Raw genomic sequence first — 14,933 nt, forward strand, 5'->3', positions numbered from 1 at the left:
CTCAAGGACGTTTCTCCATCTCGTCTTGTTGGCCTGTGTGTTATTCTGTGATCTCCGTCTTTTGATTGCGTTTCAACATCGCAGAATCATATATTAAACAGTTCGTTACTTCGTCAGCTACCAGTTAGCTGTGAAATATTTTCGTAAGGCACATTATTTCACAATCCTGCTTGAAAAAATTTCTGTAGTTATATTTTTTGCAGGCAGTTTTTCAGCAAGTAAACTTATTTGCAGATTAACAAAGATTAATTTAACGGTCTGCTAACTTTTAAATCAACTATAAGTTATAGTGTTATAAAATGAAAGATCGTTAATAAAAATGACACTTATGGTTGTGTATTTATTAGAATTAATTAGATTGAATTAATTTGAAACTATTAAGATTGATGAAGTGATTATATAATGAAAGCAATTTAAAACATAACATTTCTATTCTGACATGAAAATTGTAAGTGTTTTTAATTACCGAATCATTCATAGATAATATTTTGTGACATTTCGCAATTATAAAAATTGACAATTGTGCAATGCGTTCAGACTGGAAATAAAAATTTTCTTTGTCTCTTGGTTAATTTTAATGCTGTTCTGAGGTCATAAACGAAAAGGTCGACAGGAAATTGATTTGCGATTCTAATTCGTCGTGTTAGCTTTCCTCAATTTATCAAAAGTTTCTCTTAGCTCTTTTTGAAAATTATGATCGAAAAGGATTTGACAGTTTTCCCTTTTTGCCTGATTGTTACAATTAGACGAGGAGTGAATCAGGTTTAAGCTTTTTTAAGTGTACTTTCGATATAAAATCTGAATATGTTTTTATTTTAATAAAGAAAAATTCGCTTTTTCCACATCACGGTTTCTGGGGAAAGTGAAACCCATCATCCTCAGATCTTATTTTCGAATCAGAGAACTCGTCGTCGTCGTCTCCAAGGCGTGAAAATAACAATCCGAGAGTTGACACAGATGCTCGTAAAGTCTCAATTTTGGCGCGTCCTCAAGCATTTTCCCCGGAGGATGACTTTTCTTCGAGCCGGGCCATCCGAACCGTGAAGTTCTTCACGTGTCACCTCGAACCATTAACCAAAGCCTTAGACTTTCTTCACCTCATCTCGTACGCTGTTCTGATTTTATAGGGCATGTTTCAGTATAAATGACTGGGGGTTGAAGTCAAAGAAATACCTGAAATGAAACGAGTACTCCATCAATGGAGGTATATCATCAATTAGGCCGATATGGTTTGAATTTTTTTTTTTAATAGGCCGAATCAAACAAGTTGTAGGCTTATTAGTGGGACAATTCCTAATTTCGTAAACACAATTTTTGACGGCCGACGGGCTGTGCACGTTTTTTTACACCGGGGGCGCCCACGCCGACGTCCCTGGGGTCTCCGGGCACGCCCTGGAAAAGGTGTGGTTTTGATTAGGGTAAGAAAAGAAAGAAAGAGAAAAAAAATAGAAAGAGAAAAAGAAAAAACCGGCGTAAAGACCACACATGTCATCCGAGGCTAACTACAGGCCAGGACACAAAAACACAGACGGACAGCCGGGGAAAATAAAAATCGGGGAATAAATGACGCCCACGCGACACTTTCACTCCGACGTTGAGACATAAGTCATAACAATTTCGGTTCATTACTAAAATTGTCGTACAGAATAAAGACTCCTCCTCAAACAAAACCTGTCTGGTCACATTTCAACAATTACACCCTTTACACGTTAGAATTTTGTGTTTGGGAGGTGCGAGGAGGTCTATTATTAAAAACGAAGTCCAACGAAAACAATTACCTTGTGTATTTTCAAAAGTTGACAGTACCAAAAGTGAATTTTACTTTTACCCCATCATTTCCTTGTGAGGCGTAAATGGGCAGAAAATAAATCCTTTAATGCCCAGGACGAAGGTACAGCCTCCACCGATGACACTACTGTTTCTATGAAGCCATACCAACATAGATAAATTTACTTTTTACGGACAAAGAACTATAATCTGCAGAATTTGCTCTGTCCTCACATCTGTCTTATTATTGTAATCGTACATTAAAAATAAACATTCAATCTGAACATATTTAATACGTTTGATTGTTCGATTTTCTCTGTGAATATCAGTTTTATATTTTTCAGACAGAAGCACAATGGTTGGTAGCGTCACCCACATCTTCTACAGGCTCCTGAGCAGGTCGTCACTTTATATACTAAGACGCGCTGACTCTACTCCATACCCTGTTTTGGGATGACTGTCCTTTGTCCTCTAGGTGCTTCTTCTGAGACAATTTTCGCTTTATGTCTGTTACATCATGCGTTTGGTCTGTATGTTAGTCTGTCAGTTGTGTCCTTCTGTGGCATTGAAACTTCAGGAGCAGACATTTAATGGACCATAGACCACCCCTAGTGGTTTGCCTTAGTGCGAGGAGGTTTATAACTATAAAAACGAATCGAAAAAAAATTATCTTGTGTATTTTCAAAAGTTGACTGCACAAAATGTAGATATTGGGCAGAAAAGAAGCCTTCTAATCCCAGGACCTTATTATGTCAGTTGTGTCCTTTTGGCATCGGCCCTTCAGGAAAAGACATTTAATGGACCATAATCCGACCATGGACGATGGCGGGAAATGGAGCGAGTTCTCTGTATCTTTTACATGGCTAAAACTCCGGACTTTTTGTTCTGGAATTAACCTTTTGAAAAGAGTCTTGACAATCAGCTTTATATCTTTAATGAAAAAAATTCAAGCCGAACGATTGGTAGTGTCTCTCTTTCTACAGGCTCCTTTCCAGTTCGCCATCGTATAAAGAAAGAAATACGGATTATACTCCTGTGATAACTGGATAATCCTATCATTTATCCTCTTGGTGCATATTCTTAGCTCATATCTCACAATCTGCCTTGTTTGTGTGCGTAGGGCATGTGCCATTAAATACTTTGACGCGTTGGCATGTGGTACAATCTGAGAGTAGTATGGTTGAGCTTTCTGACTGGGTAACCTACGATAAAATAATCTTTATGCGCTAACTAAATTTATTAGGTAAGTCAGGATGCAAAGTTCGAAATAGATTCTCTTGGAGCTAGCTAAAAAGTGGAAGGTCGGAAGGCCAAGACGCAAAAGTAACCTCCAGAATCGCAACTGAATGACTGACGAAATCCCAGGTGAGAAGGCTACTCAAGTCATTGGGTAGTCGCACTACTAGGCGATTATGACGATGACGGCACCTAGGAAAGTTCTAAAATTCTTCAAGGATCACTTTCCACCGTAAGGACACAAAGTAGGGTCAATCCTCAATAGAATGGTAAAGGTTAAATGGGCAGGAATGTTTTTAAATCCTCAGGACCTCAGAATTTAAAGAAGAGTCTATTGATTAACTCTTAACTTATGATTGGGTATACTTTACTATCTTAGTCGTTAACTACTTAGACTTACTTAAGTATAATTTCACATTCAAGGGGAAAAAGGTTGGTGGCGGCGGGGTTGGCCACACTGCGGTTATTGATTCCGAGTCGCCCCGGGGCGAGGGTTGAGGGTGAGAAAGCTCCACCGACAGCGGCGACTTGTCAGCTTCTAATGTGAGAAGTCCCGGATCCTCCGGGAGTTTCCGGACGGGACATGTCGGCTGTCCAAGGGCTAACCCGGGACCTGGTCAGGCTCAGGACGCACTCAGGTACGATCCGCCATCAAATCTTATCGTAGTTTTTACCTTTTGACCAAGGAAACCTAGTCGGAACATTAAAACCGCTGAACTTGGGCGGCATTGATGTAAACAATCTTTAATGTTACCGCAGTTTTTTTTTTATAATTAAATTATTAATGAAATTTGATTGAAAGTCGATTTCGTCATTTTTAATCATTTCTATCGTACAAATGCTGTTTTTAATTTTTTTTTTTTTTAAATAGCTAAGAGGAAGAGCGCTGTAGAGATACTGCAGGCGACAAAGTCGTTGTACATAAAGTCACCAAAGTGCCAAGGTACAAAAACAATACGAATTCCATCCTCAGAAATATTTTACCGAAAAACCCATTTTCAGACGATTCGCGCCTTCCTGTGAAAAGGGAATATACGAAAAAATGCAAGAAGAAGGATACAGACCAGCTCCAGTCCAAGTTGAGGAGGTTGCTCGACGATTCCAGCAAGGAGAACATCTCGGATTGGGGATGTTTCGAAGACCTCAACTTCAAATTCTATACGGATTGCGACGTTCAGTATCAAAGCTTGCCCGATTTGAGCATCTCGTCGAAAGAATCGACTAGCTACACGCTGCAGCAGGATGCCAGGTATACATTGTAGTAAACATAGGATGAATAACAAGAAAGGAAAAGTTTTGGCTTTTTTCCAGCGACCCGGGTGAAAAGATGACGATTTCTTCCGAACCTTCGACCGATACTTCGTCCTCATTTTCCGAAGAAAGCTACGGGAAGCCGCCGTCCTCGTCCTCGTCGAAGAAAAGCTACGGCAAGCCGCCGTCTCAGTCCTCGAGTCTGTTGAGCGCCGGTGGCTCAGCTTCAAAGGTCGAAGATCGCCTTTCGACCTGGACTCAGCCGAAACATCGTAAGATCACACGATCCAGGTCTTGGGCATGGGAGAAGTCGCCCGACGACCCGCCTTCTTGCAGAAAACCAGTGTTGAGCGTTTCAAAAGACCTCAACGACTTTTTTGAACATCTCGGTCTCTCATGCGAGGAGTACAGGTGAAGATATTATCTCACTAATGACATAAAATCGTCTTCCCTCAACTTCACTTTCTTTTCATCAAAGATTATTTTATGTTTCTTAGTAGATATTTATTTTTTAAAGATTTTAAATATAAATTAAGTACATACAATTTACCTTGTTGTTCAGGGCGTTGGCTGACAGTGGACCTGATTCTAGGACTAGTTCTCCCGTATTCTTCAGCTCCAGGTCTTCGGATGGTTCGGGTCGCAGTTCTAGGGCGGCTTCCGCCCCTGACGCCCTCGAACCTGGCCCTTCAGACCCTTTGTCCGTCGTTCAGACGAACGCCAGGGTCGTGAAATGGCTCTGTAGACTCTCCCAGACATAAAACAGAGAATAAACTTAGCTATTAAAGTATGATTCAAAAATCATAGAGGTCTCTAGCTCAAAAGAAAGTAGTTTTTTAAGGAAGATCTATATGACTAGTATCCCTTTTTTTAGTATTTGCTACCTCACACTGTCTGGAATTATTTTGGTTTTTCAAAAAGCTTTCCTTTATCTATTTCTTTTTCATATTTCCCCCCCCCATTCTATTTACTGATTTTCTGCTTTATTAATTGGTGATTTGGATTATTCGCCGAAATTTCTCACCCTTTGTAACATTTCCACTTTTCTCATCTTAGTTGTAGAGAAATAATGAGATTATATTGGTTCAATTAGTAAATTTCAAGAAATTGTGATAAATCTATTGTAAATCGAATAAGGGGAGTGTGACAAACGGTCTCGCGAAAGCTTTCAAGCGTGTTGCACAAGATTTGATCTTTGCCCGGTTTTATTTTTGTTGTGTAAAAAAAACGCGTTGTTTTCCTGTTTAGTGTTAGAAGTTATTTGTAAAAACGTATTAGCATTTGTAATGTATCGTAATTTAGGTAAATTTAATGAATACGTAAGTACACAAAGGAAAAGTGCTTATAAAGCATCCGGCCGCACTGAATTGTATTTTTTGAAAGTACAAGCCGTTGAAATACGTAAATATTTTCCTCGTTTCATCTTTAATCCGAACTCTGAAAGCAGCTTGCTCAAATTTAACCATTTAACCGAGAGAAAAAAAAATCCAATCACTCTAAAAATAAGTTTCTTCTAGTTTAAAAAACATAGAGTCAATTTTTAAAAATCGTCCATTTTCCAAAGCAATATTCGCTAAAAACACGCATAATAAATGGTATGAATCAGGCGGATAAAACCATAACAATAAAGATTTTCTTTTTCAATTTTTGTCAGGCTGCTGAAGATTCTTCTTCCAAAAAATTGTTGGATGTCTTGTTTAAAATTTTACAACAGTTTACGTTTGTGTATAAAATTTCTACTTGTGTTAAATGTGTTTTATTGAATTTTTGTTTTGTTTTATACGAGAATATACTGTTTAATTAAATATTTACTATAATAAATGTTAATTAGTTCCCATTCAGCCGGGGGTCAAAAGGCCATCGATGTTGCGTTATTTATTGTTTTAATCATAAAAGTTTAAGATTTATAATAGCATATTTAGAAATCGTTGCCTTAAGACAATGGAATGTAAATTGAAGGAGTCTTTGTTAACGTCGGAAGATATTTTTAAGGTTTGTTTTTTACAAAAAAAACTAATGATAATAATGAGAAAAATGGGTGAATAAATTATTTATTAAAGAGTAAAACAAATTTTTCTGTTTGTTCTTGTTCTTCTTCCTTCCATACCTTTTAAACACTTCTATTTAACAAAAAATTAGTTAGAAGAAAAACTAATTTACCAGGGTATTATAACAGAGAAAAATAAAGAGTAAAACGCAAAAATAAATATTTAAAGAAAACGATTCCTGTGTAAATCGTAAAAGGATGTCGAGAAAATTTTCAGAAAGTCGAAACATGAGATCTCTTGATGAGCCTGCAGGTTGATCCTCTCTGATCACACAGAGATGTGCAATTAACCATGATGACTACTTATTTAATGTAACTTTTAATATTTCAACACTTTCAATTGACATGTGGTAATCTGAGGACTCCTGCAACTCAAGTGGAACAATTCTTGCCGCGTCAACAACGAAACATAAATCCTCGAGTTGTCTTTTAAATTGAAAAAAAGCAACTCTTTTGCACTGGTATAAATTGCCTTTACTCACGGGCTGCATTTATTAGGTTTGCAGTAAAGAACATCAGGATTGAAGCTTACAGAAATCTTCGAGAGATGTTCTTTTTGTAGACGTACTAAAAAGATTGATGGATAAAAAGAGTGAATGAGAGAGAGCTAGAGCGAGGAAGAATGAGTGAAAGAAAGGGATGTAGAGGTAGAGAAGGAGAGAGAGAGAGAAGTAGAGGTCAAAAAATGGAAAGGAAAATGAAAAGACGAATTTAAAAATAGAAAGCAAGGCGAATAAATAAATATTAGTCAGAAAAATAGAAATAAATAAATAAAATAGGTAGAGATGTGAGATAGAAGAAAATAGATAAGAGGATAGTGAAAAAAACAGGATATTTAAATTGACAGTAGTGTTTACACAGTATTGTTTTGCAGTCATTGCTCTCTTTTTTTCCATTTTTTAAACTTTCTTTGTACCTCAGGATCCAGTTGGATCCTGGGCAGTTGCCCAGCTAGATGTTGATCAATCTACGAGTTTTTACATTTTGCCCTCCATACCCCTTTTACATTTTCACACTTCTTCCTCTTTTCACTAATTTTTTAGCAGTAGGTAAGAAAGATGCAGACTGGTCTAAGAATTCATTTTTTAGTAGTGCTCTCTTCCCTAGGGGGAAGTGAGAGATTAAATGAACAAAAGAAATTCTTAAAATTCGTATTGCCTAACCTGGTCCTGGTCTTTCGTATGCCTGTCCCTCTCACTCGTAAACTGGCTGTCTCATTCTCTCACTTACTAACTTTTTACATCTCTCTCTCTCTCTCTCTCTTTCTCTCTCATTCTCTCTCTCTCACTCTCACTCTCTCTTTATCTCTCTCTCTCTCCCTCTCTTTCTCTCTCTCATAAACTGACTATCCCACTCATTCTCTCACTCACTCTCTCCCTCTCACACTCCCTAACATTTTCCATCTCTCTCTCTTTTTTTTCTTACTTTCTTTCTTTCTTTTATTAATTCTCCTTTATTGTGAGAGAGGCCTTCGCGACCTAAATTTTTCGAGATTCCTAAAATAAAACCACATTCATTCCACTCGCTCTCTCTCTCTCCTCTCTCTCTCTCTCTCTCTCTCTCTCTCTCTCTCTCTCTCTCTCGCTCTCGCTCTCTCCCTCTTTTATCTATATATTCCTAGTGATATTTGTATTCCATACATTTATCTACTTATTTATCCTTGCTTTCTAGTTTTATACTTGCCTTTACTTTTCCTTATTTTTTCTTAGCGATTTTTTCTTCTTCCTCTCTATGTAACTATGTATCTATTTATTCATCTAATTTTCCATGTTTCATTCGTCTGACTTTTTTCCTTTGTTTTCTTAACTTCTATTATATTCTTCTACGTATCTATCTATTTATCATATATGTAGCTATTTATTTGTCTAGCTTTGTGTTTTTCTATTTGTCTTTACCTTTTCACATACTCATTATCTTTCCTCACACTCTCTCTCTATCTGTCTCTCTCTCTTTCATTTCATTTCTTTCGCGACCTAATTTTGCGAGATTTGTAAAACAAAACCACATTCATTCTTCCTCTAAATCACCCTTTCTCTCCCCCCTCTCTCACCCTCTCTCTCTTTCTGTCACACTCACTAACTCTCTTATCGCTCATTCATTCACTAACTTACTTTCTCTCACTCGCACTCTCTCTCCCTCTCCCTCTCTTTCTCTCTCTCTCTCTCTCTCTCTCTCTCATAAACTGACTCTCTCTCTCTCTCTCTCTCTCTCTCTCTCTCTCTTTCTCTCTCTCTCTTCCATTCATTGCCATCATCACACAACTTTTATTACCAGATATCGCAATGAATTTTCATATTCTGCAGTTCTGTAAGAATCCTCTCTCTCTTTCTTTCTTTTAGACGTTTTTTCTGTACTGTATTCGTGTTCGCCTGTCTCTTTTATTCATGCCTTTTTTGAGATTTTTTCAATAATAATAACTAACAAACAGTTTTAAGTAGTAAGAGATATTAAAGGTATTGAGTGTTAAAGTAAATATAATTTTTATGTCGTTCTGTCTGTATCTGTTTCAGCCAATGTCTTTTTCTGTTCTATCCTCAATTGTCGGCGCCTTCAAATTTTTACTTTTGCACTCGTATTGTCAGACTGTTTTACACGACGATCGAGCGAGGATATTTAAAAACTCCTCTTGAATTATTTTACTTTATTCCTATTGACTCTACGTCAACTTGACCGGAAGGAAGGAGCGTGTGAAAGGAAAAGGGTGATTTAGAAGTCAGAAGGTCGCGGGGCAGGAGGGGAGTGAAATTGGAAGAAAACATGTGTTTAATAGTCAGTCCCCCTCGACGATAGCACAAGACTTTGACCACTTCGACTTGAAACCAAATTAATATATCGTAGGTTAAAAAAACGACCCGTTCGATGATGGTTTTTGTGACCGGTGGTTTATTTCCCGACACGTTAAGGACGAATATTTCATGTCCAATTTTTTATCGCTCACCGGCCCAGTTGCATAGATTAGGACTTAAAACGGAGGAAAGGCCCATTGTTCTATAAACTTCCAGGGCGATTATTAATTATCTCACCACCCCACCGCTCCGCTTATTTTCATATTCAAAGAAAACCCAATTTTGTCTCTTTGTACAAATGTTTATCATTTACTTACACGAGTTACTTTGATTTTGAGCATTGTCTCTACCCTACCTGCTTATAAATAATACATTAAAAGTTTAAAACTTAAAAATAAACTGACTGTCTGGAATATCTGGCAAGATATATTCCCAAACCAATCGAAATACACTGATAGGCAAAAAATTCCGCCCACTTTTAATACAACTTGATTTGTATATATTTTTATATATTAATCAAAGTTTCACGTTTTTTAACGTTTAATCATTTTGTCTTTGTCTAAAAAAAAATTTTTAAAAATGTAAATTGCTAAGGAAAATTAAAAAAATAAATTTTGAAAAGACGGACGGATTAAACTTGTTTTAATTTTGTTTTAGATTTTTAATTAGCATTTCAATATCGCATATTTCCTCCCCTTGCCTTAATTACATCTGGAAGACGCCTCAGCATACTTTCTACCTGTCGGTCCTTTCAAGATCGTGGAGTGTATCAGGAAGTGATGGACGTTCTGCAGGTTATCCCATAAATGTTCGATGGGGTTCGAATCTGGAGAACGGGCTGGCCAGGCTAAGATTCTGATGTTATGCTGTTGAAGGTACGTTTGTACTATGCGAGCGACATGTGGACGGGCATTATCGTGCATTAGAATAGGATTGACGCTGATTTCATCGAAGATAGGCAACGCATGACGTTCCAAAATTTCATCCACATAGCAACTGGCCGTTAAAGACCTTCCAAGAACAACAGCCAACTCTGTGCGACTCTCCGTTGAAATTCCCGCCCACACCATCACTGAGCTACGTTGAAAAGGTTGGCTCTGGGAAAAATTACAAGCCTTGTACCTTTCATTTCGTAGGGGAAATCTACACTCATCTGTAAAAAGTACAGCAGACCAATCGTCCAAAAACCAATGGCTGAGTTCTCGAGCAAATGGGAGCCGTGCAACTCTGTGTGTTCTGGCCAATTCTGGTCCTCTTACGGGGCGAAAAACCATCAGTCCATACTGATTTAGTCTTTCGAGCAGTGCTTTCAGAAATTTAGACACCTCGAACTTTCTGGAGCTGATGAGTCACTTGTACATCAGTAAGCTGCCGGTTTCGGAAAATTCTCAGTCATAAAACGGTCATCCTGTGGTTCTGTTACCCTAGGGCGTCTAGACCCGGGCCTTCTATGGTAAGACCCAGTTTCTCGAAAACGTCCAACGGCGTCTCGCAGTGTTTCGTAGGGAACTACGATGGCAATAGCCGCATATTTGATGAAACGTCCATCATCAATAAGTGCCACATCACGCGCAACATCCTCAGCACTAAGTTGCATTTTTAAGTTTAAAAATTGAAATTAAGAAAACAAAGATGAAACTAAACAGTTTATTGCTTCAGAATTCAAATGAGACCGAATAAACATTTTAAATTCCGTAAAAATTAAACATTGAAAAATCATTTATCCTTGTTTTGGATTAAGGATTAAGTATGTCTACGTCTATTTGATATTCCATAGCGTAAACAAATATTTATTGATAAAAACAATGAAACAAATTAAGGACAGAATTTTCTTTTATCGAGAAAATGAAAAAAAAATCAGTTGGGTGGAATTTTTGTATAGTACAACTGCCAAGGTATTACAAATTTAATTTATGGGGGTCAGGAGACAAACTTTAATTAAAATAGCATTAATGTTCAAGAAATATGCCAATCATGACTTTTCAGTAATATATGAATGTTGATTTTTACACATCTTGGATGTATCGATGAGCGTTTTTTTAGTTTTAGTGCGTACATCAGACTTTCTGATCCTCGGATTTGGGTTCGTAATTGCCCAATGCCCCCTTGGCCCAGGATTGCGCCAGGTCTTGCGAGAAAGAGATCCTCCGTTTACTTATCTCGGGAAACGACGGCTGCGGGGAGAGGAGGAGCGGAAAAGGCGTCCAGCGGCCCGAGAAGATCCATATCTTGAACTTCAACATCGGCAAACATCCTTTCTTCATTTCCCATGCCGTTTTGCACCGTAAAAAGGGCTCGGATTTTTTAAGGATTCCCCTGACTCTTACGGTGCCGCAGAACATGAAAAATTCATTGGGATATCTGGTAATAAATGTTGTGTGAATGGACGAGTGAGAGAAAGAGAGAAAGGGAGAAAGAGGGAGAGAGAGAGAAAGAGCGAGAGAGAGAAAGAGAGAGAGTGAGTGAGTGAGAGAGAGAGAGAGAGAGAGAGAGAGAGAGAGAGAGAGTGAGAGAGAGAGGGCTCTTACAGAACCGCAAAATATGGAAATTCATTGGGATATCTGGTAATAAAAGTTGGGTCATGATGGAAATGAATGGAAGAGTGAGAGAAAGAGAGAGAGAGAGAGAGAGAGAGAGAGAGAGAGAGAGAGAGAGAGAGGGCTCTTACAGAACCGCAAAATATGGAAATTCATTGGAATATCTGGTAATAAAAGTTGGGTCATGATGGAAATGAATGGAAGAGTAAGAGAGAGAGTGTGTAAAGAGTGAGAGAGTGAGAGAAAGTAAGTTAGTGAATGAGTGAGGGATAAGAGAGTGAGAGAGAAACAGAGGGAGAAGGAGAGGGAGAGAGAGCGAGAGAAAGTAAGTTAGTGAAAAAGTGAGGGATGAGAGAGTGAGTGAGAGATAAAGAAAAACAGAGGGGAGGGAGTGAGAGAGAGAGAGAGAGAGAGAGAGAGTAAAGAGTAAGAGAGAGAAGATAAGTTAGTGAATAAGTGTGGGGATGAGAGAGTGAGTGAGAGAAAGAGAGAAAGAGTAAAGAGTGAGAGAGAGAAAGTAAATTAATTAATAAGTGAGGGATGAGAGAGTGACTGAGTGAGAAAGAGAGATAGAGAAAGAAACAGAGTGAGGAAAAAGCGAGAAACAGAGAGAACCAACATTCTTACAAAATTGCAGAATATGAAAAATCAAAAAAACATAAAAGTTGTGTGATGATGGCAATCAATGGAAGAGTGAGAGAGTAGGAGAAAATAATTAGTGAATAAGTGATGGATGAGAGAGTGAGTAAGTGAGTGAGAGTGAGAGAAACCAAGAGAGAGAGAGAGAGGGGGGAGTGAGTAGATGAGTAGATTCTTACATAACTGCAGACTATGAAAAATCATTGGGATATTGGTAATAAAAGTTGTGTTATGACGGCAATCAATAGAAGAGTGAGAGAGAGAGAGAGAGAGAGTGAGTGAGAGGGGGGAGAAGACTCTTACAGAGATCGAAAACTGTCCTGGTGTACAAAAATGCCAAAACAAAGAAATCGTTCAAATATTTAAATGTTTCAATTTTCACTTATAACTGCGAAAACCCGCAGAAAAATGAATATGATATTATGACAAAAGCTTGACTATCACAAGAGGTCAAAAACATCGAAAGTTCTATTAATTTTCAAAACATGGAGCTACTGGAACCCCAAGTTTATCATCAAATGGAGAACAATTAGGAGGCACTTGATGAATATATATCTGCAAATTTTATTAACACAGCAAATCGAAGAAATGGCAGATGACAACGGAACAAATAGCCTTCGGAATGTAGACAGTGTCTTAGGTAGAAGTTGAAGGTGTTTAGGGATAGCGAAAGGCATGGAACAGAATGAAGACGAAGTTCTGGTACCGTACAACTGTAGCATTCATATATTATCAAATTCAATATTTATACAGCAAATCGAAGAAATGGCACTAGTCAACAAGAGCGAGAGTGAGAGAGAATCTGCAAACAAGAACAGCTAAAAAAATTTCGGGTTTGACGTTTTTGGAATTAAAATTGTGCGGTTATAAAGATGTAAGGATAGAGATAGATAAAGGAAGAAAAAATATATGTTAAGAAAATAAAAGCAAAAAGTAAGACAATTGGAAATTAGAAAGCTAGATGGGTAAATATGAGTGTAAATGATACAAAGATGGATAGATAGATTGATAGATAGGATAGATTGATTGATTGATGGAATGAGAGTGAGAGAGTGAGTGAGAGAGAGAGAGATAGAGAGAGGAAATAGTGCGAATAAGAGAGAGAGTGAAAGAGAAAGAGAGAGCGAGAGAGAAAGAGAGAGAGTGAAAGAGAAAGAGAGAGCGAGAGAGAAAGAGAGATAAAGAGAGGGGGAGAGAGAGATTGAGGGAGTCAGTGAGAAAGAGAGAGCGAGATAGATAGATAGATAGATAGATAGAGATAGATAGATAGAGAGAGAGAGAGAGAGAGAGAGAAAGAGAGAGAATCTGCAAACAAGAACAGCGAAAAAATTCTGGATTTACTTTCCGGTACGTTTTTTGAAAATTGTGCGGTTATAAAGGTTAGCTCTAGAGGAAGAAAAAAATATAGGTTATGACAAAAAAGAAAAAGTAAGACAATTGAAAAATAGAAGGCTAGATGAATAAATAGATACAAACATGGAGAGAGGGAGAGAGAGAGAGAGAGAGAGAGAGAGAGAGAGAGAGAGAGAGAGAGAGAGGAGGGGGAAGGAGTGAGAAAGATAGAGGAAAGAGTGAAAGTGATAGAGAAAGAGAGGAAAAAGAATGAGAGAGGTTGAGAGAGTGAGTGAGAGAGGGAGAGAGAGTGAAAGAGAGGAATGATTAGAACAGAATTGCATTAAGAGAATTACAGATCAACTGTAAATTTGATCAAAAAAATAAAGATACTGGTGCCCCAAAACTATTGCATTAAATAAAAGTGGACCTTGAAGGATGTTCAAAGCGGTGGATCGCAGATGTAGAGATGAATTGAAGATTCCTGCAAATATAGCCTGCAAACTATCCAAGTTGCGGAGAACAACAGTACAAATAAAAAATTCAAAGTATAAGCAATATGTATGACATAAAGAATCCCACAGACATTTGAAATCGGTCGCTGATGCAAAAACTATTGAAATAATCAACATATTTTGGCATCCGTGCCTCATGATATGGTTTGTCTCATGATTAAACTGCTTTGCTCGCTATTTGTCCAATCTCTTGGTACACGGCCAAGTAGAAAAGGCCCGAGGAACGAATCCGAATTATCCCAGAAAGGGTAAATCACCGGGGAGTCGCCATCCGTCCGTACTTCCTCTATTTGAATAGCATTTTAATAATTGAGGGGCGATCCGCCGTCTCGAAGGCTATCATTTGTAAGTATAAACGGTGGGAAGGTGAGGGGGGAAGGATTGATGCTCGCCCCTAATCGTTTCCGATCTTAATGATCCTCTTCAGGGCGGAGGCGCGTGGGACGACGATATCTCACATCACGGCATCGTAAATACCGAAAATGGGCGACAACCTGGACAGAAATCTCTTTACACTTACGACTCGAAGGCCCGGACTTCCTTTTACACCTGAAGACATCTCGGGTTCGCCTTGAGGTTATTGGAGCCAACGGATCCTTTAGCATGAAATTCGCTCTCTTGAGCGTTCCCAATAGGGACTGGAGAATCTTTGAAGATATTTTTCGTCCGAGGCGGATAAGAGTTAGAAGCTCTTCCCAGATTACAAAACACATAGCTTCCTAGTTTGTGACAGACGAATATCAAGGATATGAGCATCGCGTTTATTTAAAACAAGAGGATAGTGGGGCTAGGAAGTCGTGACCTACGCCAATCTTCGTCCCAC

The 14,933-nt window shown here is 38.3% G+C and overlaps 1 protein-coding gene across 1 annotated transcript; it reads left to right on the top strand.

The window, feature by feature from the left end:
* Positions 1–3,432: 3,432 nt before the first annotated feature.
* On the top strand, positions 3,433–6,309 carry LOC106662327. Its single transcript, XM_014386353.2, has 5 exons — positions 3,433–3,641; positions 3,875–3,946; positions 4,006–4,252; positions 4,315–4,665; positions 4,817–6,309. Exons 1-5 carry the CDS (start codon positions 3,587–3,589, stop codon positions 5,013–5,015), a joined length of 924 nt encoding a protein of 307 aa, XP_014241839.1. The 5' UTR covers positions 3,433–3,586; the 3' UTR covers positions 5,016–6,309.
* The last annotated feature ends 8,624 nt before the right edge of the window (positions 6,310–14,933 follow it).

This window comes from Cimex lectularius, unplaced genomic scaffold, assembly GCF_000648675.2.
Source record: "Cimex lectularius strain Harlan isolate CLEC.00 unplaced genomic scaffold, Clec_2.1 scaffold3, whole genome shotgun sequence".
Lineage (NCBI taxonomy): Eukaryota > Metazoa > Arthropoda > Insecta > Hemiptera > Cimicidae > Cimex > Cimex lectularius.

Excerpts from the sequence above, each read along its gene's own strand:
- LOC106662327 (XM_014386353.2), top strand. The coding sequence starts at position 3,587 with ATGTCGGCTGTCCAAGGGCTAACCCGGGACCTGGTCAGGCTCAGGACG. Across the intron at positions 3,642-3,874 it reads CAGGCTCAGGACGCACTCAG|CTAAGAGGAAGAGCGCTGTA; the intron begins GTACGATCCGCC and ends TTTTTTAAATAG. Across the intron at positions 4,666-4,816 it reads CTCTCATGCGAGGAGTACAG|GGCGTTGGCTGACAGTGGAC; the intron begins GTGAAGATATTA and ends CTTGTTGTTCAG.